This window comes from Vanellus vanellus, assembly GCF_965231255.1.
Source record: "Vanellus vanellus genome assembly, chromosome: 9".
Taxonomy (NCBI): Eukaryota; Metazoa; Chordata; class Aves; order Charadriiformes; family Charadriidae; genus Vanellus; species Vanellus vanellus.
This window is the reverse complement of record NC_138914.1, coordinates 17741137-17766398: the sequence shown is the minus strand read 5'-3', so window position 1 is coordinate 17766398 and position 25262 is coordinate 17741137. Positions and strand designations below refer to the sequence as shown.

Here is a 25262-nt window from a genome sequence, read left to right as displayed (position 1 = left end):
CCACACTGCCCAGCAGCTTCTGGCTCCACCACAGAGATGTCTACCTCGCACTCTCGCCACCACTGTGCCACACATATACAGCCATCGCCTGCGCCTGTCACCACTCCTGATGGAGGACCTCCTGCCTGGAACATGTGAAAAAATGCCTGTAAAACCCACACGGGACTGGAAAAGCCACTGGGAGCAGTTACCTGACACCTGGCAGACACTCCCCCTCTTCTACCTTAGGGGTACCGGGCAGCCCCCTGTGGATTGTTTACCAGGGGCTGTCTGAACAACAGTGTGGCACAACGTGCCTGGTGCCACCACTCGCCTCTGCTTTTATGGCGATGGGATGTGCCACCATAGTGAAGCAGAAGGGCACTGGGCACATGGGGCCAGCTCTATCCGCACCCTGCTGTGGCCCTGGAGCCATGCCAGCCACGTGAGGGGGGTTTCCATGGGCAGCAGGAGAGTGGGGTCAGCCCACCGCCGGGTTACAGCCAGGTCCGTCCCGCTACTGAAGTGAACTGGCAGCCTCAAGTATGTTTCGCTAAATGCCAGTGATGCAGAGCGGGTGTCTGGCTCCTGCCCTGGGGACAGTGGGGGGGGATGCTAAGGGACATCCCTCCAGCCCCACTGCTGCACCAGGGCTCTTCTCCCTCCGTTTATTACACCACTGCACCTGGAGGAGGAACAGACGGTGGGTGCAAACACATGGGAAGCTTGTGCCCATCGTTGCGGGCTGCTGCTTGCCGGGGGTGGGGGGACTCACCAGCATGCTCCCAGCCAGCCAGCCAGAGCATCACCCTCACTGCCATGAGCTTTCTCTTGCCCATGCCACCACCAGCACTTGGGCCACTCAGGTTAGTGCCAGCAAGTCATCTGGCACTACCTCCTACCCCCAGGGGACCCGCCAGCCCCATCCCCACACGCCAGCACCTCCTGTCTGCACAGACAATACGACTCCCCCACATCTTGCTTCCAACCGGAGGCATCCATCCTCTCCTCCCGGTGACGGGGTCAGACAATTCGGTCCCAGGGATTTTATAAAAAACAACAAAACCACGTGGAGCCGAAAGGCCCTAAAATCAGTTGCTAAAATTAGAGCTGAAACTGAGCCACCAGCTAGGACCGGAGGGAGCGCGCTGTGTGCCACATCCTCCTCGCTTCCTCACACGCTCCACGCTCGGTGTGTCATCCCCGCTTATCTTAGACCACGGGCGCTAGGTAGTGCAGAGATGCTTTGCAAATTCAGTTTGCACAGCACACAGCACCCGTCGGCACTCTCCCAGTTCAGACAGGGAACAGACTACTTGCTAGGCCATCCCGCTGTCCCAGTCCCAGACTGGGTATGTCCCGTTTCCATTTCTCCTTGCCCAGACAGTAGCTTGAGGTTAAACATTGCTTTGTCCCAAGTCTGAGCTGGTGACAGCAACAGAAATAAAGGCACCCCTTCCTCCCTGGGTTTCAAACTTGGTTTCAATGTGCACTTGGAGCCCAGGAAGCCAAGCATCTCCTGGGCTACGCTACAAGCAGCATGGCCAGCAGGTTGAGGGAGGGGATGCTCCCCCTCTGCTCTGCACCATGAGACCTCTCCCGGGAGCACTGCCTCCGGTTCTGGGGTCCCCAGCACAAGACAGCTGTGGACCTGTCAGAGTGGGTCCAGAGGAGCTCACAAAAACAGTCCAAGGGCTGGAACACCTCTGCTATGGAGAAAGGCTGAGTGTTGGGGTTGTTCAGCTTGGAGAAGAGAAGGCTCCGGGGAGACCTTTCAATATATAAAAGGGGCTTGTAAGAAAGATGGGGAGAGACTTTTTTTTTCTTTTGTAGTAACAGTACAAGGGCAATGGTTTTAAAGCAAAAGAGGGCAGATTAGATTGGACACAAGGAAGAAATGTCTTGTCATGAGGGTGGGGAGACACTGGCCCAGGTTGCCCAGAGAAGCTGTGGATGCCCCATCCCTGGAGGTGTTCAAGGTCAGGTTGGACGGGGCTTTGAGCAACCTCATCTAGTGCAAAATGCCCCTGCCCATGGCAGGGGAGTTAGACTGGGTGATCTTTAAAGGTCTCTCCCAAACCAAACCCTTCTGTGATTGTAGTCCTCCCTGCCAAGACACAGCCTGGCCATGGGAGACAGGGATGAAGCCCGGGTGCCCGGAGCTGCCTGCTGAGGGGCAGGAGTCAGGCAGGGGCTGGGGAGGAACCATCGGCCCAAGAGATGGTTTGAGCAGAAGGGAGGACAAGTTACTGGAGGGATAGGCAGGCAGACATGCTTTGACACCAGTAATACCACAAGCATCAAGGAAACCCCCAACATCTCGGCTAGCAGCTCAAGCAGGGTGCACGTGGAGCCAGCGGGTCCTGCCTCCCGGCACGGCCGGCACTCAGAGCCAGCTCCAGCACACGGCACAGCCGCGAACACCAGGCTGCCGAGGGCTGCGAAACAGCTGCTGCTTCCCAGCCTGGAGAAACTCACATTTCAGAGGTGCTGAGACTGCTCCCACGCACGTGCACTTTACTTTCAAATCCTCCGGGCTGCGAGGTGTTTCAGAAACAGAAGGTGATATTATTGCAGTTAAGAAAAGGCCGTTTCCGTCAGCCAGCAGGAAAAACGAGCGGCACCACCAGCACTACAGCAGCAGAAAATGTCTTGCCAAAGGACAGCAAATCCTCCAGGTAGCAAAATACAGTGCCTGGCAATTAGCACCTCCGGCACCTATCAGCATCTCTCCCCGCCCTCTGCACTAGCATCCTTCCCCCTCTTCCTGCAGCAGGTCCCTGTCCTGCCTGCAACCAGGACACTGACTTGCCGACAGCAGCGCCGTGGCTTTGGGACAGGCAGGTGAAAATCAGCCCCTGAGATCCTCTCTGCCACGGTGAGAGGGAGCGCATTTGGACCGCGGGAGCCGCAACACCCCAGGCTCGATAGCTGGGAGAGTTTTTCATTTTCACCTTGGCGAAGGCAACCCGCCATGCAATTTACACCTTGCCCGCCTGCCTGCCTGCGCTTCCCAGGGCCGAATCACCCAGCTGCTCCCGCCCCGGTGGAGCCACGGGAGCTGCAAAGTGGCATCTGTCAGGCACAGACAAACTGATAGGCAAAGGAATGAGCTCGGGTGGGTTGGTGGGTACGGGAGGTCCTAGCACCCCGAGAGGGCTGATGGGGACCAGGCACAGGCTCTCAGGTCGCTGCTGGAAGCTGCGGTGAGAGTCGTGAATGCTTTTCTCCTCTCCAGGATGGAGATGGAGATTCCTTCCCCCAGCAAAGGGAGTAAGCTTCAGCCCCACCTCGCTGCAGGCGCAGACGTGCTCCGGACCTCCTCCCCTTCCAGTACCCACCTAAGCTGCAAGAGAAATCCTACAGCACATCCAGGAGCATCCCTCATCTTCAGAGACAAGCTGGGCAGTAAGTCCCAGTGAGATAAAACCTTTCAGAAAGTAGCCATGGGCAGCCAGAGCCCCCAGTGTGGGGGAAGGACGAGCCCTGGACAATGCTGCCAGCCCCGACATGCTCAGGTACATTAGTCCATGTGCTTCCAGGGACGTATTTTACTGCCCCCAACTATGGGAACGTCACCTGCAGAATAAGGAGCAGATGGTGCAAACACACACAATTCATGGGGCTTGGGAGGTGACACCCCCGGTGTCATGGTTATTTGGTAGTAATTAGTCCTGGGGCAGACAGTTTCAGAAGTGAAGACAATTTTTGCATGAAAAAAAATATTAATTTTCCTAAAAACTCAGTGCTTTCCATGTCCCCAAGTTCTGCCTTGCTCCTGTACCCACCATGGGTACACAAAGGCAGCTGGGGAGACAGTTCTCACCAGCTTCTCAAAGCTCCACTATATGTTCTCACTCTTCCTCCTACCCGACCCCAACTGCATCCCTTCCTCTCCTCCTCCTTTCCCATCACTGCCGCACACAAGCTCTCTAACGGGGACTTTGATTTTAACCACTCAGAAAGCTCAAACACTGGATTTTCATTATAAGACAAGAAATTAATGCAAATTCACATATTCTCTCCTCCCCTGAGGAACTGTCCTGGGTTCCCGTCTCGAGGAACTCCATCGCTGCAGGAGTGTGTGGGTCAACAGCCACGCACAAAAGGAGACGGATGAGACTGCAGGACGGGAGGACCACAGCTGGAGAGGGTTGCCGCTGCTTCAGAGTGTGGGTCTCCAGGGACCAACGCTCTCCTTCCAGCCCTCAAAGGATGCTTTTTCAGCATTAATCGCAAGGCTGAAGAGGTTGATGCAATGATCTCTGCTATCACGGATGACTGGAGCGATGCTAAATCGCTTTGCCTGCTCTGTTGCCTCAGCAAGGTTGCCAGGAGCAGCAGCTGTGGCGATTTCTCTGCCTCTTGTCAAGGCAGGGCCTTTCCGGAAAGGAATCATCGCCCAAGACATTCTCCTGCTCGTCCCACTTTGGCCAGGCAGCCCACTGCACTGCAGCCTCCCACCCTATGCAGGGCATCATGCAGGTAAAAAGAGCCTCTTTGAAAGATGGGTCTTGGTCAGACTGCTTGCTAACCCAGAGTACAACCCCTCCCCAAGACACCCAACAACAGGTTGTTTCTTGTGGTGAGAGAACTTCTTCCATGCCTAACTCACAGCTGAGAGCCTGGAGGGCTCCTCATCCAGGTGGACATTCCCAACCCACCTTGATGGCTTTATCTCTGGAGCCACCACTCGCTTGAGTACTTGCCCTTCTGCAACAAGGACGTCCACTGGAGGCTTGTCCTTCCCAACCTTCTCACACACATCCTCACTCGTAACGGGTCCTGTGATGAAACCCTTGTGCGGCGAAACCAAAGTGACAGAAACGGAGCAAGAGCAGGAGTGCCTGGTGCCCACAGCACGTGGGAGTTCTCAGTCTCCCAAGCCAAGGTCCGAGCTGCCCCCTCCAAATCTCAGCCCCTTCCTCTTGTTCTTTGGCTCCACAAGCCATCCTCCTGGGATCACGGGCACCTCCAGCTGCTCCTCTTCTTGTTCGTCCTGAGTTTGTCCTGGTGACATGTGTCACATTAATGCCCCTGGGAAGAATATGGTGCAGTGGAATAAATACCCCCCATCCCTTCCAACCTCCTTGAACAACCTTGTCTTTCCGCAACGCCCCCAGCTCCCAGGCTTCATGGAATATATTTCATGATGAGCTAAGCTCAGCCTCACACCATCCCTTCGCAGCTGAGAAAGCTGAAAAGGGAAGCTGAAGAACCTAACCTTGCTGAACTTGCACAGATAAAGCCACCAGCAGCCCAGAGCAAAGCCGGGAGGCAACTGCTTGATTCCCAGACAAAATAGTCCTTCCCTCCCCATCGACAGGAACCTTATGTCAGACTTATCGGCCTCATTTAGAAGGCAAGGAAGGCCACCAAAGAGGAAGATCAAGCTGGTTTCAGCCTGGTTTGCTGAAGAGGAATGGGTAAGATGATCACGACGCCCATCAGCACATTGCCAGTACAGCACAGTGGCAAATCTAACAGCAAAAAGCAAGTTTCCAGGACAGGAGGATCTTCCAAGCTATTGGCTAAGTGCAGCCAACAGGGGAGAAAGACTGTTTGACCTCCTGCTCAGGGAGGCCCAGGCTTGCCTTGGGTGACAGGGATCCCTCCCAGGCTCTCTGCTGCAGGACACCTGCCCGCAGGCCACCACTCACTTTCAGTTCACTGCTCCTCCTGCTCCTGCTTCTCCTTCCCTTGCCCTGGGGACAGACGCCCCCATGTTTTAAAAGCAAGGCAGAGCCTAGGACAAGTGCCTTTCTGAATTTTTATAAACGAACAAGAGACATTTCCCCGCAGGCTTGCAGGAAAGTCGCCTTCAAACCCCCACGTCCGAGAGCTTGCACCTCTACCCCGAAAAGCCGGCAATCCTGCGAGGCAAAGCGCAAAGAGCCAGCGACCCTGGCGAGTCCCGGTGCACTGACAACTCCCGCCGGTGAGCTCAGCTAACGAAGCCCCCAGAGCCTCCAGCCACCGCACGCCGCCGGCGGTAACGATTCGCCCGAGGAAATCCCCAGCGCAAACAAACAGCGCTGGCGGGCAGAAAGCAAAAGGCAAAAAGACAGGCAGGATGCCTGCGACGCGGGAGGAGGCGGAAACGCAGGCAGAGGCGAGGAGGGGGTAAGGGAGGCAAACGAGGGGCACCAGGCAAATTCATCAGGGATCTCAGGACAGCTCCAGATACCCTCGAGCCAGGACACACCATTTCGGTGGCTGCACGTGCCGACCGACCTCTCCAGCCGCCCTGCCCGGAACAGGCGTGGGGCAGCGAGGAGGACCTGGGCGCCTGCCTTCCCTTGGCAGCCCTCACCTCCACTTCCTCCTCCTCCTCTTCAGCACACCAGGGACCATGGCGCAGGGTCCCAGGGGGCTCATTACCTTGGTCTAGAGAGAGGAGTGCCTGCTGAGCACGCCGCCGTGGTGTGCCAGGGCATGCAGGAGGCAATGGCTGGCAGTGCCGGCGGGGACACAAGCTGAGCGCCTCCAAAGCCAGGCTCTTCTGCTGGCAACGGAGGCAGCAGGGGAGGGGAGCAGCTGCTTTCAGTGACCTTTGCAGTCTGGTGACTGCTCCTCTGCCAGCACAGGATTGTGAGCTTGACTGTGCAGATCAATCAGGAGATGAAATCGAAGTGAGTTAGGTGAGGACAGAGCCCAGCCTGACTGTGCTTCCACAAGCCTGCAGCGTTCCAGGTCCCGACCGCTCCCAGAGGTGCTGCATGAGCCGAGAAAGCTCCAGTTACACACCGTGCCACTCAGCTTTCCAGGCCTTTCCCTGCTGGGAAGCCACCTCCACCACTGCTCCGCTCTCCTGGGTACCCCAAACCACGCACAGCCCTGCGTAACATCACCAACAGCAGCACATCAGCCAACACCCAGCCAGCAGAGCTGCCCCAGATCCTCATCAGTGCCTCCTGAGACCCAGAGGACACCCCTCCTCTTCCCAGCACTGTGGTGGCCTCCCTCAAGCTCTGGGTACCTGGAGAACGAGGAGGACCTTGGGGAAGCATCTCTGCACCTCCGTCCCCATCTGCCCTTCCCCAAGCAGCTCGTCGTGAGCAGGGAGCAGACTTTGCCCTGCGTCACTGCCACCCTGTCCCAGGAATGCTGCTGGGTCTAGGCTAGCAAGAGAGGAAGGGTTTGGATACTGGGCCTGTGCCCCATGGCACAGCAGAAAGCCAGAGATGAGCTGATGCTATGGGTCCCATAGTAACTCCCACCAGGAGACAGAACTTTGCAAGGGAACTGGTGGGAGATGCAGGCGAGGGCTTCTCAGGGATGCAGGAACTGAGCAAGGGAGGGACAAGTGACCACGGCACCTAGAGAGGTGTGTGAGAGAGGAGGAGGATGCAAGAACAGAGAGGAGCCGATGGCTGCGCTCCTCCACCATGAGCCCAGAGCACCGGGCAGCTCCTGCAGCCACTTCCACTTTGCTTGTCTCCTGAACGCTCCGCAGAGTACTGGAGCAAGTCTCTCTCTGACACTGACCTCTTGATAAGCTTTTGCCAACTCACCGTCTGGTTACTGTACCACTGGGCGGACGCTACCCCAAGCTGTGAATCCGCACAGCGTGAAAAGAAGAGCAGCTGGCCACAGCAGATGATAGATATCTACCTTTCTGCATGTCAAGGAGCTGCCATCAGCTCCCGGCAGAAATAAAACCCAGAGAAGCAGCTGAGAGTAACCGGCCATCCAGGATCAGGGAGAAAACGACAGTGTCCATAGTGGGAATGAGGCCATGGTCTCCTTCCCTCCAGCCTTCTCAGGGTGCCTTACAACTCCACGGAGCGGGAACAGAGCCAGCAGCAAACGCAAGAAGCCGGCAGGCAGCTGCAGACACCCCTGTCCTGTAAACAGCCACAGCGCATCCTCATCATCCCCATGGGGCCAGGCCACTCCTTTGGGTTTCATCTAAAAGGCAACAGCCCCCAGTGCCACGCTGGGACAGAGACTCCCAGTCCGACACTCAGGTCTGCCCTTGACCTTCAAGCAGCACTTTTGCCTTAGGATCCACCCCGCAGAGCTGCGAAGACAGGGGAAACGGACACTGTAACAGCTTTAAATATACCAGGAGATCTTCTGGCTGGTGGTGTGTGGGAGAGGGGGACAGAAGCAGAAGTTTCCAGGGGTCCTGCAACGCCGACATGTGCCCATCCACAAGTTATCACTGCAGTAAGCAGCCAGAGTCAGGGATGCAGAGCGGCTACTAACCTGCTCTCCCCGCTGCACTCGGCTCTGTCACCCCCCTTCATCCCTGCAGGGTTGTTATAATTCCTCACATTAGCAGAAGATGAACAGGTAAAACCATCCGTCTCTGGAGCGAGTACCCGGTGGTCATCATACGAGCCGCCAAAAAAAAAAAAAAAAAAAAAAATATCACCCCAATTACTCCCTAGCACCAGAAACTCCCAGGCATCCTTCCGCTCCTTCAGACCCTTTGAAATGTAAAGCCGCACTGTTTGGTGTCATTTAATTTGGAGCTCAGCCTCAGACCGGCAGAGCCTCGCTGAGCTTTAGGAGGAATGCAGCCATGCAAAATGCGGACGTGCAGAATACAGATGTCAGTGGCCTGGAAGACGAGCACATCCCAAGCCCCACCAGTGACTCCATTTCGTCTCTGTTTTTCCGTCCCAGTGCCGGAGGAGGCCAGCTACGAGTCCCTCCCCTCTCCGTGGTGGCTCAGGACTCACGGCTCTCTCAGAGCAGCTGGCAGCCAGCATCCCTCAGGCGCTGCCTTGGTGCAAGATGGAGCGGAGCTCAGGCACTCTGCTGAAGCTGGGCTGCTCTCACAGTCCTGAAAGCCTCCGAAAGCCTTCCTCAGTTCCTCCTCTGCACACAGGCCAGGAGATCCATATTTTGAACACCTGTAAGAGGTGGACTTTGTAGTAAGTGGACATGGCAGTCACAGAAATCTGATCCTGTCCCAAAAGCTGTACCTAGGCTCTGCTCCAAGTCAGCACAGAAACCTCTTTCTAATTTCTCTCTGCTACCCAGAAGGAGAGGTGGCTCTCCATCATCATGTCCCCTCTTAGGTTTGTTTCTCTCCTCTGTGCTGGAGGCACATCATTTTTTGCATTACAGCCCCAGCCCTCCTACCAGCCCTGGCAGGGCAGAGGCACCCTACCTCCAAACTCAGCAGAAATGCATCTTCTCGAGCCAGGCATGAGCCTCCACCTCCTTACGCCCACCAGAGCATCAAGGAGCCCAGGAAAGACAAACATCAGGTGGCTTGGGGACAAAGAAATGGGATGCTGCCTCGGCACACCTGGAAGCACTGGTCCATCGGGTGCTGATCCACTCTTGAGGCTAACAGGTACCTTTGGTCTCTTACTAACCCAGACACCGCAGAAGAGATACTGAGAGAAACCAGCTCAAGGGTGACAGAGGACAAGCACTGACTCATCCTTGAGCTGGTCCCCAGGGAGCCGCAGCCTCCTCTGCCTGCCGTGGTCTGTCAGCAGAGGAACGAACGCCTTTTCTTACTCCTACGCGACTGGACGAAGAGGAGAGGCATCTGCTGGACACAAAGGCGAAGAAGCTTGCCACAGCTTGCTGCTCACCTGGGACAGCGCAGGGGAAGCAGTGCAGGAAGCCCAGACATCCCCACCAGGCTGCAGACCTCCACCAGGTGCCTTGGGGAGTTCTAACCTGGAGTCATCCCTGCCAGCTCCGGGCAGGAGCTGGAGTTACAAACTGCCAATGTTTTTATTAAAGGCTTCGATTTTCCCTGGTTTGGCTGAAGCAGAGAGGCTGGAATAAGCTGCCACATGCTGGAAAAGAAATGGGACAAAAGGAGTCCTGGAGCTGAGGAGTCCCAGGCACTCTCCAAAAGCCTGCAAGCCACGAATTAAGCACAGCTCGACCTTCCTCTTTCAAGGAGCTCACAGACCAGGCTGCAAGCTGCTCCGGAGCCCTGCAGTGGCAGAGGCAGCTGGAGACCATAGCTGAACCTGATCCTGGCAAATCTGGAGGAGTTCAAGAGGGCCAGGATTTGGCAGCATGATTTTCTGCATCCTGTCAAGGAGTTCAGCACCAGCTGTTTGCTCCTCAAAGCAAGACGGGATGTACTGGTTGTACGTAGGTCTGCACCGAACCATCGTACCTCTCCATACCCTGCTGTGAGTCCCTATGGGTGCAGGCAGAGTGACAGCCACCAGGGAACAGCATAAACAGAGGAAAAGCACACGCTGAGCCCATGAAAGCCTCCCCAAGATGAGAACAGCTCTGAGGACCACCATGCCTGCCACGATCATGAGGACTGGCAGCTCAGGACACCTCCAGCCTGCTGCCTCCGCCTGAGGCCACCAGCGCACAGCATCATCAACTCAAACAGCATCCGAAGGGCAGCGGCTGCTGCAGGCCGGCAGAGACAAAAGGGTTAGATATATATATAGCCCTGTCGAAAGAAGAGACCCTGAGGGACTTCCAGTGTGACCCTCTGCTTCAGAGCAAACAGCTGGGCTCAGCCACCTCGCCGGTGCTCCATCCGCCGATGCAGCCCCAAAGCCAGCGCCTCATCCACAGCACATAAGCTCTCAGCACAGGAAGGAGCAAAACCTGATTTTGTTCTGTCATCCCTGTGATCTGATCACCACCCAACCTCACAACTCATCCATCCATATTTTGACTCGGTGCAGAAGAGAAATATTTTCTTTCTCCTGCCCTCCCCGAAGTGGGGCCTTTCCTATATTTTATCCCTAACTAGCATCGAAAAAGTGCGTTAGTCATAGAACAATGGTCCCTTTTCTGGAGGTAAAAATGCCACTGCTTTCAAATGTATTATCTCCCTGCTCCACAGGTTTCAAAGTGGGATCTTCACAAGCAGGGAAACTGGGCCAACAGCGTTTGCTGGAAAAGAGCAGTATTTCTAAGAAGCTGTTTCGCATTTGATCGGGTTCATTTTGCTGTTTCTCAAACCTGGCACAGCTGGCAAGGTCTGGCTCAGAGGGCTATGGGGAAGAACCAGCCCGGAAAAAAAATCATTAGGACCCTGCTAAAATAATTGCAGAGAGGCAGATCAATCTCATCCTCGAATTAATTGACTAGCTGGTAAGGAGGAAAGACCCTAAGGTTTGGGACGGTGTCACTGCTCGAGAGAGCTGGACCCATTTTCAATGCCTGACAAAGAAAACCTTTTGAGCCGACTGCATCCTCTGGGATTCTCTATAAATACATCCGGGGAGAGCACACGTACAGACTGAGTCGATAAAGAGATCTGACAGAAAAGCACTGTAGTATTTTACTCTCCCTCCTTGCCCAAGGCAAACCATTTCAGTTCTTTCTCTCCCTTGGACAGCGGTATGAAATATCCCTGGCTTCCTCCGTGATCATTAATCCTCGCTGCAAAGGCGAGAGGGGAGCAAATCTTTGTGTCTGAGCGGATTCATCTCTGTGACAATTTTGCAAGGCTGGGTAAGTTGTTACGAGGCTGCGAGCTCCAGCTTTCTGAAGCGGCAGCTGGGAAAGTGAGGTAGCTTCTCGCTCCCTCCCGGGACGAAAATGCCCCCCAGCAGGACCACTGGGCAGCGCTGAGTGGCAGCGCTGATTGGCAGCGCTGGGTCAGGCTTTTGGCCATCAGGGATGCCTGTATGATTTGGCATGCATGGGAAGGCAGGTGCTTGAAGTTTGTTCTCCTTCCAGAAGCTGCCTTGGAAGTGCTCGTGGAAAAGGAGCTGGGATGGTAGTAGGATCAAAATGCTGGACATCACAGGAAAGCACCCACTGTGGTAGAGACCTGGGGCTCAGCTGCCAGCTGGAACAACCTCCCCAGGGATGCAGTGGAGTCCCCATCGCTGGAGGCTTTCAAGATGCAAGTGGGTGCTAGATAACCTCATCCAGGCTCCCAGTCCTATGAAAGGCTGGACCAGATTATCTTTCCAGGTCCCTTCCAACTTAGGCTGTTCCCATTCTGTGATCAATTAGAACTGGGGAGGCCACAGTGGCTGGGAGCCCACATCCCACGCCAGCTGCTTCCTGGGACCAGGACTCCTCTGCCTGCTGCTTGCACAGAGTCAACAAAAGGTTGGGGAAAAACTGTAATTTCACACGAGACAAGCTGCAGAGGCAGCGAAGGAGCCTTTGTAACTACCGAAGCTCAAAGCTGGCCAGAAAACCTCTTTTCTGCTCAAAGTGGTGGTGCTACCAGAGCTGCAGTTTTACACCTGCCCCCGTGCAACAGAACAGCAGAGCCGAAACAGGAGCCGTGCTTGCAAAAGGAAAGGCGCTTGCAGCACAAGCACAAGGTGGCAGAGCAGCAGGTCCGGCGCTGGCACGTACCGGGCAGCTGGCACACACGCCGACTGGCGCACACTGGCGTGCCTGGCACAAGTTGGCCATCCCAGTTCCATCAGGGCAGCGGCCAGCACGGAACATGACAGCACGGCCAGTGCTAAGTCACTGCTAAGTCACTGCTCATCCGCAAGGACCAGGGAAAAACTGACAGCAGATGAGTAGTGGCCTGGGGCTGCCAAATTCCTCTGGAGAAGTGGGAAAGTGGGGATGCCTGCTGCGAGTGGCAGGAGACGTGACGCAGAGCCCCGGATTCCCATATGTTCCATTAGCAGCGCAGGAGGAGCGCGTTTCCCTGCAGACACGGGTTAAACAGACCCGCTCTGCTGAGCTAGCCGACCCCAAGCCGGGTCCAGAGATCCCTATGGCATTAAACGACATTGCCCACCAAAAATCCCTTCCACCTGGCTCAGCTCCCAGCCTGACCTCGTGGGCATCCTGCCCTCCCCTGCCTGCTCCCCCACGCAGCGCTGAAGGCGAGGTCATTCGCAGGGCTGAAACTTTTTCAGAGGGTTTTGTCACCTAAAATACTTGATAAATAAAAGTTGCCGTGAATGCGCCAACTATTGTGATGTGACATGCAGCTGGGGGTTGCCAACCAGCACCACGCAGGTGGCCTCGCTGGAGAAAGGCCGCTGAAAACCACCTGTCAGTGCAGGTCAGCAGGAGACAAATGTGCCTGCGAAGGCGCCAAGCCCGTGCAGAGACACCTTGGGGTCCCTCTCCGGTTCCTACAGTTGCATGTCACCCTGGAGAGGCTTGAGATGGAGCATTGTGGTGCCCACCCCTCACCTGATCCTCCTGCCCAGCTCAAGATCGAGAGCTTCACTATGTCCTGGCAGAGAACACACACCAGCCAAGAGCGTTCTCCAACACTGTTGGCCAAGCTACTCCAGTGCTCATCCTCAACATCAACCAGGCTGGTGGGGAACCAGGTGTGGGTAGGAAAAGACATGTAGCTTGCTAGGATCTCCATCCTTAAATTGTCTTCCCCAAAAATAAGATGAGGCCAAAGTCTCATCTACTTACATCACCTCTTTTACTGAAGCAAAAACAGGGTGTGTAAAGCCTAGGTGAGAGGAGGGAGTGTGATAGACTCAATGTGCACCACTACACACCCCAACACTCACCAGCCCCCAGGCAAGCAGTAACACTCGCCCAAGGCCATCTCTGACATTGCCCTCTTCTGCTCTCCCTTCTTTTTTTCCTGTGGCCGTGAGCAGTGGTAGAAGACCTCGGCAGCACGGGTCAGGTTGGATGTGACATCCCCCATGCCTCAGTTTCCCTGGCTGCAGGGAGATGCTGAAATCATCAGGCTGCGCTCCACTGCCCTTTTGGGGAACCAACTGCAAACACCCAACACATCCCCAAGCACAATGGGGGTCCTAAAGGAGAAGAGATACTCAATCCGCTATGTACCACTTGCGGCTATGAATAATAGGTGACGAAGACAACACCGTTGAGGACTTCCTTCATCATAGGACACACCAAGCCAGATCAGCATTTGAGCTGGGTTTTGTTTCTAAGAGGGGAAAATAAGTAGGATGGGTCTTGTTTCTTCCCCCTCATTTCCAAACCCTGCTGCTGGATGGCTATCATCAGTGGGGCAAAACCAGTGAGGTGGCTTGTCATCAGTCCCCCACTCCAAGTCAGACCATAACGCTGAGGTCAAAAAAAAAAAAATGACAAAAGCAAAAAAAAATCTGGAAAGGAAAACACTCTTACTCTCCAGCAGGAGTCAGTCTACACCATCCACCCCGAGCATCCACACCTCCTTGGGGTTTCCCATCATCAGCCACCTCCCCACCACAACCAACTACCACCCATTGGAGATGTTACTGGTCTGTGGCTTCACCCACACCAGAGGTAACCAAGAGACAACCGCTGCTGCAGCCCCTGGATACACAACTGGTGGACATCAGCTGCTAGCAAGGTCCATCTGCAGTGTGCAAGCCATGCATGACCTGACCTACAGCCCAGCTTGAGACCTGTGCACACATATGCAAGGGCTCCCAAAACACTTCCCCCAGAGTCCGTATCCTTACTCCAAGCCCCTGCCAGCCCAGGGCCCAGCAGCCTGTCACGCTGTCAGCTCTGGTCTCGTCTCTGCCATCAATATGAGTTAGGCACGTCAAATCCTCTAAGAATCTCAAGGGCTTTTTTTCCTCCCCCTTATTTTTATTTGATGCATGAGGATCGCTTAACAGCAGCATCAGATAACCTCCTATCTTTCTGGGAACTCTACAGACCTACATTCAAGCGCATGTGGTCTTAAACTGAAGGTCATCCCACCTAGCCAGGCAGCCAAGGCACCACCTCTCTCAAAACATCCACAAACCAATCCCCATGGTCATCTTGGGGCACAGGAAAAGGGAAAGAGGCGGATGGAGAGCTCCATCTCCCAGAAAGCCACAGGCATATTCTGCAGGGTAACCCACTGATGCAAGGAGGGAGAAGGTCATCTGGATGAGTTCTTCCAGGCCCACGTGATGAGACGTTGAGGGCAGCAAAGTCCCAGATTGGTGGTGGTAAGTTCTGGATAAAGGTATCCTGCTCCTCATCCTCCCTGGAGGGATGGATATGCAACTCTGACCAGCCTTGGCTCAGTAAGGGCTCCTCCTTGGGCAGTGGTCTTCAGCACTTAGTCCACAGAGCTCACAGGAGACCGAAGGAGTTCATGAGGACAAGCCAAGCTATGGCTGCGCAGAGAGGGCTGCACATCTGTAGTACCTCTTAGACCCCCAGAGGAAAACCCTGGGCAGGAGCTGACTGGCTGGAGCTGCCGCTGCAATTGAGTCTCACGCACACGCAGTCTGGACCACTCACACACAACAAGCTGGTATTTAAAAAGGCTTCATTCACAGAGACCGAAATAAACAAACTAAATCAGCCAGGAGAAAGAATTTAAGTGGAAACACATCCCAATAATTGAGCCCTCTTTGCAAATGTTTTACCAGCTGCCAACCCTCGACATGGCCAAGCAAGAAGATTGCTCCATGGTTTCACTGTTAAAACACAAACCGTTTGGGATGGGAACACAGCTCCACAGACCGTCATTTATAACAACTGGGAGAAAAGCGACATCAACAGACCTGAGCAAATCCAGCAGCCATGGCAGAGCGGTCAGGGAAGCAGGAGGGGAAAGATGAGGTGCAGCCATACTCACAAGGGCGCTAGGCACTGAGGTTTAGCTGCCGAAAAGGACCATGTGTATGTTCCCAGTCCCCTACAGACAGAAAGCCATTCACATTAAGAAGCCATTCAGGGCGCTGGGTAGGGGAGGAGAGTCTGAAGGATGGCACAGATCCTGGACACACCAGCCGGGGGAAATCTCGGTGGCACCACTGAGAAGGGAGGAGCGTTCAGTGAATATTTCTGCAACGAGTTTAGGACAAAGCAAGACAAAACGGGCGGCAGATGCGGGTGAAATGTTCGCTCTTCCATGGGAAGATATAACATACATCTCACAGGTCCAGATAACATACATTTAAAACATGCAGAAGTCTCAGCTGACAAGCTGTCCGCATGTCAAAGGGTGATCTCTGGCCAGCTGGAGATGCTAGAAAGCCCCAGGAGAGAGAGCAGCCTGTACCTGCCAATATTCAAATGGGTAAATGGCTGTCTTGGGCAAGCACAGGCTGGTCAGGCAGACTGAGCCACAGCAAAATAAACGGATGGCTGCAACCAGACCAGATCACCAGGAAGCAAAGGAGACCGGCATAATTAATGCCAACCAACACATGCTTGCAGCTGTCAGATCCTGTTGGCAAACGTGACTTATTTTTATGGGGATTGCAGGCTTGACTGATAAACAAACCAGCGCTTGTGCCATTCATTCGAACTCAAAGACGACAGAGGATTTGGTAGCATATCCCATTTTTAATCAAGAAACTACAACTCCATCAAAGGATGGCAGCACACGTTTGAAGTCGCTGTTAGCTGGCTCAGAACAAACCCATGACGGGGGATGTCCCTGGCAGGGGACAAGATCTCCACTAGAGATCTGTACACCACAGCAATAAGACCATTGCTGAAGTAAAGCATTCATTTGTGCTACTGACAAGTCAGAGAACTTTCAAAGCTGAAAACGGGTCCAAAAAAGGATATGGGAATTAAGATTGGAAAATATGCCACTGAAAGAGTTTACAAGCCCTGTATGTTTAGCTTATCAATGACAGAGGCAAGAAGTGACTGCATCCTAAACTGCCACAGCTGACAAGTGGAGCAAAGCTCGCTCCAAGCTAGTGGCCAAAGGAATATCGTGTTTCCCTGGCTGTAAGCTGGAGCAAGCCATGTCTTTCTAGCACCTTACAGAGCACCCTGCCTTGGCACCCCATAGTCAGGGGCCAAGGTGGGGAGCAGCATGGCAGCCTGTGCCAATCTGATAGCTTCCCAGATCCTTCCTGGCATTACAGAGCCCATATCAGCTGCTGCTACTCAAGATGTGAACCTTAAAGCAGTGATTCACAAGCCTATGGACATGCGGAATGTCTTAGTATGGAGCCCAGGGGAAGGGAAAAAGCTGTTTTTTTTTCTGAAAGTTGGAAGATACAAGCTAAAGAGATTAAACCCCATTTTTTCCAAGTTAGGCAGAGTCAGAGTTTGGAGCCAGCCAGCTCATGGTCTGGTTCAGAGCAGGGTGCAAGGCAGCCAGGATGATGCTGGCATCACGCTCCTCCTTCATCCCTCCACTTGCACATCCTCCTCGGCTGGAGAGAGCACAAAACTGACCCAAAACCCACGAAAAGAGGCGAGGTTGAGCCAGGCAGTTCTAGGGCTGCAGTGGGAGACACCTGCCAGCTCTGCCTCGGATCCTACCAGCCACCTCTCCAGCTGCCAGAGGAGACTCAGGGTTGGGAGATCCAAGCCCACCCCCCCGGCAGTGCCCACTAAATGCCAGCATGGATGCATAGAGATGCAGGCACACACAGCCCACTGTGGAAAGCTCATTACACCCAAACCAGAATAAATGATCCTTGAAATGGCAGGAGGTTACAGGGGAATAACCCGCTCACAGGGCTGTCAGAAGGGTCCTCACCAGGGAAGAACTTTGCAGGAGCTCCCCAAGAGTCAGGACTGATGGGTCTGACTGGCAGCTGTGCCATGGAGCAGGAGCATACGCACCGAGAAAGCAGGGCATACTTGCCTGGCAGCAGGGAGAGGCATCAGCCTGAGCTATTAGGGAAGAATGCTTTCAAGGGACACTAAATAACCCCAGCCTATGCCTTAAATAACCCATTCTTGGAGCAACAAGCCAACAGGCTCTCCTGGGCTTCTCCAAAGGCAATTCTAGCCAGCAAGTTGCTGCTGCTGCCAGCCTGCCATCCCAGGGGAAGGATGTCCTCTTACCTGCTGGGGACAACTGCAGCCATTTCCATGGAGTTCCCGAAAGCCATGGCTGCACCCAGAGTGATGGAAATGCCAGCTCCTGAGCCCCACAAGAGCCAGGGAGTGAGGAGGCACACTGCAAGGGCAGCCTGACCACAGCTGGAGAGCCACCCATGGTGGAGCTCCCTCCCACTCTGCCCCAGACTTCTAACGGTCCCTCTCCCTCAGCCGGTTCCCAAACCCCCAGCTCCTTCACCCCACACATCCCCTCCAGTCCCCTTCTCCTCCCATTCCCCTCCCCTATTTTTCAGCTTTTCCAAAGCTTTCTCCACTCTCCCTCCCCACCTTCCACCCCTCTCTCTGCCTCCTCCACCTTCCTCTCCATCCCCTGCTCTCCCACACCTCCTTCCTATAACTAGGTGGACATGCCATCCTCCTTCCACTTCAGCTAATTCCCTCTCTCCACAGGAGCTGGTGTTTCATCTCTGCCACTGAACCCCTTTTCATGGCTCCTGGCTGTTGCCATCCCACCCCTTTCCTCCCCGCTGCCACCGGGATGGGAGGGCAGCAGGAGACCTTGCGCTCGGCAGGCCTGACCCCCAGCTCTCATTAACTGCACCCTTCTCAAAGCAGGCACAGCATGAAATAAATAAATAAAGCAAATCCCTGTCTCGCTGCTGTCTCGGGTTGCTTAAGGGAGCCGGGTGCCGGGGGTGGGATGAAGGATGCTATTTGGAGAAGCTGTCTCCATGGCAACCCCCATTCCCACCACCAAGCGGGCACAGGTCACCTGTTTCCGTTAAATTTTCCCCCCCTCCTTCCCCATCCCTCTGCCCTGGGAAGTGCCAGCACAGCCCCAGGGGCGCAGGCAGTCAAGCTCAAGGGAGAAGCGGCAGGGATGCGGGAGAAGCGGCAGGGATGCGGGAGAAGCGGCAGGGATGCGGGAGAAGCGGCAGGGATGCGGGAGAAGCGGCAGGGATGCGGGAGAAGCGGCAGGGATGCGGGAGAAGCGGCAGGGATGCGGGAGAAGCGGCTGCAAAGAGCCTCCAAAGCCCCACGCCACATGGGATGAAGGCAGGGCATCCCCACGGTGCAGCGTGCGGGGATCAGCAGCACCCACTCCCCTCTGTCCCACACCAGCAAGGCAACCCCATTGCCTCCCTGCCTGCGTTCCCACGGTCAGCCTAATGCGGGCAGGGGGGCCACACTGTGCCGCAGGATTTGGGGATGGATGCAGGCACGCACCCTGACACACGTGCTGTTGGGACTGTGGCAGAGATCTAAGCATGTCCCCTCCCTCCACACATGGCCCTGAATGCTGTTTCCATACGATTTCAGTTATTTATTTTAATTCAAAATCAGCCGTTCCCATTAAATGCTGCCAGGTGCTCCCAGAACAACCCGTGGTTCCCTTTTTAGCTCTAACAACTCCATCTCTCATGCGACAGATGCGCTCACCGGGACCTTTCCCCAAGTAAGGCAGCGTCAGCCCCGCGCCATTGAGCGCTCCCGCAGCCAACCTGATGCTCCCACCCACGCCAGCCCCCTCCCTGCACGCCCACGCATCCGCCACAGGGCTGGCAGCAGTGCCCGATACCCCCCACACCAAAACAGCCGGCAGAGCTCCAGCAAGAGACATAGAGAGGATGGAGCGAGAAGAGGAGAACGGGGAACTGGTTGTGCTCTCCACCAGCTCTCCAGCACAACAGGGGCATGAGCAGCAGCAGTCTCACCCACTGCTGGCGTTAATGCATCTTCTGCTGGTACTAGCCAGCAGCTGCCCAAGGCCAGGGTGGACAAGAGGGTCAGCAAAGAGCCCCTGGATGAAGTTCTGGGGTTGGCACCCAGGCAGCCACGCTGCGGCACAGTGCAGGCTGGAGGGATTCGCGCGGTTCCCCCACAGGGCTGGGAGTTTCGCCAGGAAAAGCAAGTTTATAAATAGTGCATTTCAACACGAACAAACGAAAGCATCAGAACTCGAGAGTCCGATAAGCCAGGGGCTGAGCACCAGCTCCTCCATAGCATCCTCCCCCTCCAGGAAGGATGGTCCCTTCCCTCCATCGCCCGGCTGGCCAGGACCACCCTCTATCTCTAGAGAGCCTGGATCTGGAGGTGTCTGTGTCAGTTGCGCTGCTTGGGAACACCCTTGCCGCAGCTGGTCTGGCAGCCAGCGCAAGGCAGCAGAGCTGGCTTCAAAAAGATCAGAAGCAGAGGGGATGGCCAACTGCTCCACTTGGGGACAAGGGCAGATACAGCCCACAGGAGATGGCTGTCCAGCCAGGGCCAAGGACCACAAATTTCATTGTATTGCTTGAAACCAAGTCTTCATAAGCCCACGGGCTAGAAAGCTTCTAACTTCTCCTCCCACCCCTGCAGAAGACAGCTGCCCCACGGGTGAAGCTGGCACTTGAAACAGAATTTTCATTCATAAAGCACGATGCTTTACACCGAAGGGGCACATACCTGCCAGATCCTAACAACAAGCAAGACACTCAAGGGGAAAACCAGCTTTTATCTCTGCATTAAGGAGAAGAGCAGCAAGTTGTCAGATGAAAACTTGCTTCTTGTAAACACAAAACAGCAGAAAAGACACCCCTGTGCCTACGGAGCGAACGGGAGGACATGTCTGCTGGGGAACTACCTGCCAGATTGCAAAAGGAGGAGATCTTGATGGTAGTGCCCAAGGGAAGACATCAAGAGATGATAAGTCAGAGCAGCCCCATCAGCTGTCAGCAAAAGAAGCCTCTGACAGTCCACCAAACACATGCAACACTCTTCATGCCACACTTGCTTACCTTGATATAGGTGTCAAGGGCTGGGTGGACACGGTTGACTGCTAAATGGATGGACAACGGCGTAGTGAACGGGAAGGTTGCCATGACCACATGGCTGGGAGCAGGGAAGGAGAAGATCTTGAAGCCATACTTCTGGAACCGCTTGATCTGCTCTTCTGAAGGCTTTGCATCTCCCTCGCTCAGGATTCGGCCTATGGCAAAGCGGCACTTCTCTGGAGGCACCTGATCGAGGGGGACAGACAGACGGCGTCAGAAGAAGACAGAGGCTTAAGACCTGCCAAAAACTCAACCTGCTGAGCATGGAGGCAGGAGACCACTATGAACCAGGGTAAATGCTATGGCCCAGCATGATCAGGCATACCAAACCAGGTACCTGCTCCTAACCAAGGCTGATCCAGGCCCAAACTGTCCGCACTCTTCCCAGGCTAAGCTCACAGCCCAGTGGGGAAATGCTGCTCCCCTCCTTGGAAGGTAGAGCGAGTTGCAGCAAAGAAGAACCAAATCCCACCAGGCTGCTCACCCAAACCCACCCCAGGTGACAGCCACTGCAGAAAGTGTCTCTCTTGACCCCCTCCCCATCTGAGACCTGACTGTTGAGATGTGCTCACCGCCATCCTCATCTGCAGAAGGACATCCCTGCAACTCCGGAGTGAGGCCAAAAAGAGATGTGACCACAACCTGCCCAGCTTGCCTCCATCCCACCCCCAAAGAGGTCACCCTGCAGGGGCACCTGCCCCTAGCAGCTGCCTGGACATGCAACCCACCAGCATGGGCCACCAGCACTAGGCCAAAGAGAAATCCGGAGGCTGCTGGGTACCTTCTAAACAGGCACACTCAGTCCAGCACAGTTTTAGGAGTGAGGAAACTGAAGCACATAAGACTTGCATGCAGTCACCAAGCTGTTTGTAGCAACATGAAGAAAAACACATCTCCTTGCACGCAAAACATAAAACACGTTCTCTTTCCAGATTTGGGGATGCCTCCCGGTAAAACAGGAGGCTGCAGGGCTCCCAGCACAGCAAGGGGGGTGTTCCAGGCTCTGCTCCTGGCACAGTGATGGCCCATGGGACTCCGGCCATCATCACACCAAAGCTGACCCAGGTGACAGCTTTCATTTCTGGTTTTTAACAAAATCCCACCACTCAAGTTCACGTTTACGCATGGCACTAGGCGGGAACATGGCAGTGGGCAGGAGAGCCCAGCAGCTCCCCCCAATACCACCTAAGGGCACAACGTGCTTTCCTACTGCTGAGATTGGAGCCAAGCTCCCTCCTTGGTCCCCAGCAGAGCTGCTGTCCTTTCCACCCCTAACAAGATGCTTGAAGGAACCAGCAGGCAGAGACAAGGCTCCTTCCCCCAGGGCACACCGGCCTAAAAAATGAGTCCAGGAAGAACAGGGGGTACAGGGGACACCAAGGAAGAGACCATCATTTGAGTGTTCATGCTTCCCTGCAACCTGCTCTCAAGCCTGCTGGATAACAAGATGATGTGGCAGCCAGCAACCAGGAGTGGCAGATGCACAAGTCTGGCCACCTTCTGCCACCCTCTTCTGATGAGGGTTTGAGAACCAAAGTCTTCAAACTCCCACCACACAAGGAGGCAAAACTCAACAGGACCTGCCAGAACACTTGACAGTGACAGCAAGACAGACAGACACCCTGCAAGCATTGGCACCACAAAGCTCTCACAGGGATGGTGGGAAGCAGAGAGGGTGTACACAAAGCCAGCATGCTACCACTTCCCATCCCCATGTGCTCCCCAAGGGGACCTCTGCTCTGTGCTCCCCAATCTCATCCCTAACTTTGCCTGTGCTCACCAACGTCTTCTCCTGCAGCACAACTACCCGCACCGCACTTGCCCTCCTTTTCTCTTAAATACCATTTAATGGTGCACGGCAGGACCATCCTGGAGGGGAAACACAAGCAGATATAAGTAGGAAGGAAGAAAACAGACCGCCAGAAGCAGCAGCAACCATCAGGTGGGGACCGGCATGCCTGACAGCTCGCTCTTGCCCTCCTGCGCTGCAAGAGGGAGCTGCAGACACGGCTGTGCCGAGCATCGCTGCTTTGGGGCCAGGAAGGAGAAGCAGATCCACCCCAAAGACAGCAAGAGGCAGCAGTAAAAGGCATCCATGGGAAAAGGCCCAGATGAAGCAAGGAGATACGGGAAACGCAGATAAAATTCCTTTAAACGCAAAATCTCCATTTACATCCTGAGCAAAGGCAGTTCACCCCCAGCCCCGGAGCAGCTGATGAAAGGACCGGAGCTGCCAGAACGGGCAGCACCACTCGTGCCAGGCACCTTTGCTTCCTCCCTTCTCCTTTTAACTTTCTTTTTCATAGCATGCAGCCCCACAGGCGCCTTCTCAAGGGCAGCAGCAAGGCAGATTTGCCTCTTCCCCTGCCTTCCTTCCCTCAAGGGAGGGAAGGAAATACCCTGGTTGAAACCAGCCTTTCCCTAACAAATCCATCCTTTTGGGGTGGCCTCTGCTCCCTCAAGCACCCCAACAGAGATGTTTTAGAAACAATTAGTTAACCTATTCGTCTACAGCTTTGCCTACGGGAGCAAAACCCGTTCCTGCATTCGGAAAGAGTTTTGGCCTCATCCATCCAATGCTTGGGCGCAGGCCGGTTGCTGAGCGCGCGAACACGTGTGCTGCAGGCAAAAGGCTGTAGCACGTGCCTACAGCTAAATGTGAGCAGAAGCGCTTGGCTGGAGCTGAGCACAAACCCGCCTGCCACATCCAGTCCTTGCTGATGAGTTATTTTTGTTCCTGCCAGAGGTGGGAAAAGGAGGGAGAAGTCCTCTGGGCTGCTAAATATTAAATAAAAAGGAAAAAGAAAAAAAAAAGCGCAAATTAATATTAATCTTGCCCATTAAAACACATAAAACATTGCTGGCAGGAGTTTGGCAGCACTCGGGGAGCATCCTTGTGTGAACGCCAGCGTGCCAGGAGCCAGCAGGGAGCCCGAGGATGCAGGTGACGGCAGCTGCCCCAAGGCCTGGGGTGACCCCCAGGCAGCCCACAGACTCCAGGCCACAGGGCTGCCCCCAGCCCCACTCCCCGCCGAGAGCCAGCACATGGCCGCTGCTCTCCAGCTGTGGCATCCCCATCCTCTCTCTTCACAAGAGCCTCCTTTGGCCATGAGTCCACCAGCATAGCAAATGCCACACTGGCACCTGCCGATCATCAGCCCCTTCCTGCCACAGCACCGGGGGCACCAAACCCACCGGGAGCCGGCGGCTGAGAGCCGGGCTCGAGGCAGCTGCCAGGCCACAGCCCACTGGTGCTCTGCCAGGGACACCACAGGGCACAGCGGGCAGCAAGCACGTTCTGCTGCCTGATGACAAAAGGTCTATTTTTGGTGACAAGTCAACATCCTCGGTGGGTGGCCAGCTCTGGGGGGACCAAATTCTGCCAGAGGATGCTTCACCGACGTCAGGAGAACACCGAGAATGAGGAGGAAGAGGAGGTCATCTGTTCCTCCCAGGGGAAAGGCAGCCTGGGTGACCAATCCCACCTTGCTGGACCTCCAGGAACAAGGAACCAGCAGTGCACACCATCTTCTCCTCCCATGCCATCATGCTACAGTGGGTATGAGCACACAGGGGCACCCCACAGGACACCGGGGCGCTCAGCACCTGAGCCAGCACAACCAGGCACGAGCGTTGCAGCCGCCAGCCCAGTGACCCATCCAAGGCTGCCCCTTCTTTACCTGCCTGGAGACAAGGCAGCCTTCTGCCCATCCTGCCCAAGGACATCCTCGCTCCCAGCACCCTGCCTGGCCTGGCCTGTCTGTCAGTGAGACATGGGTCTCCACAGGAACCAATTCAGGAGCCACAGATCAGCCTGAAGAAGGTCCCACCAGCACCCCAGCTCCTCCAGCAGAACACAGGTCTGATGGCAATCCCAGGGGCGTCAGGCAAGAGGAGGCTCCTGCCGCCGTGTGGAGCCCCAGGCACCGCAGCTACATCCTGCACGGCCCCGCTGTGCCTCAGCCACCACAGCACCTATGGAGGCAGGAGGCTCACGTCAATGTCACCTGCCCAATGTCATGAGCAAAGGCCGCCCTTCCAGAGAAGGGCAAGATCTGCGGGGCTGCCTGCCAAGCCTCTGAGGGCAGGTTAGGCTCTCATCACAAAAGCCAACCACACAGCCTCCAGAGCTTGGGACACATGGTCACAGAGATGCATTATAGGCTTTGTTCGTCCCCAACAGCTTCCAGCAGTCTCCACACACTCCAGGCTCGCTTCACACACGTGCAGGGCCCAGAGCCTTCGCTGTGCCCATCCTGAGTACCACCTGTCCAGCAAGGCTCCAAGAGGGAGGCAAGTCCCCTGCCCAGCGTCACCACCAGGATCACCCAGTCTGACCCACAGATTTGGAGCTACGCAACCTCCAAAATATCTAGAGACCCATACGAACTCACTGCCATCCTTCACAAGGGCCCCACCATAGACTTTAGCTCCCCACAGTGTCTTGTCCCATGCAAGGAGCTCCCCTCACACACCAGCTGAAGGCACTCGCACCCCACACCAGAGCAGTGGCCAGGCTGCTGGCAAGCAAGTACAGACACCTCAGCGGGAGGGGAGGGAAGAGGGTCTCCAGATCCAGCAGCATGCTCCAGTCTAGACTGGGCATCAGGTGGGCCACCAGGCAGAGGTCCGAGTGCCTTGACCACAGCAGGCCAAGACCTGCCTCCACCTGCTGAGCCCTGAATCCACAGAAACCTCCCCCAGTCACCAACACCAAGGTGGGCCTCCTTGGCCACCAGGTGCCATTCAGCCATCTTGGCAGAGAAGGTCTTCCCCTTCTGAGAGACCCGACTGCAAAAGAAGAAAGAGATGGCTTCCAAAACCCCAGATGGCCAC

The 25262-nt window shown here is 55.3% G+C and overlaps 1 protein-coding gene across 1 annotated transcript in view; it reads right to left on the bottom strand.

Annotated features, from left to right (window-relative positions):
- Window positions 1–25262, bottom strand: part of TEX264 (testis expressed 264, ER-phagy receptor) — a 43065-nt gene that overhangs the window by 13248 nt on the left and 4555 nt on the right. Inside the window, exon 4 of the mRNA XM_082487801.1 lies at window positions 20391–20612. Within this exon, the coding sequence (XP_082343927.1) occupies window positions 20391–20612 (222 nt within the window). The remainder of the gene's footprint in view (window positions 1–20390; window positions 20613–25262) is intronic.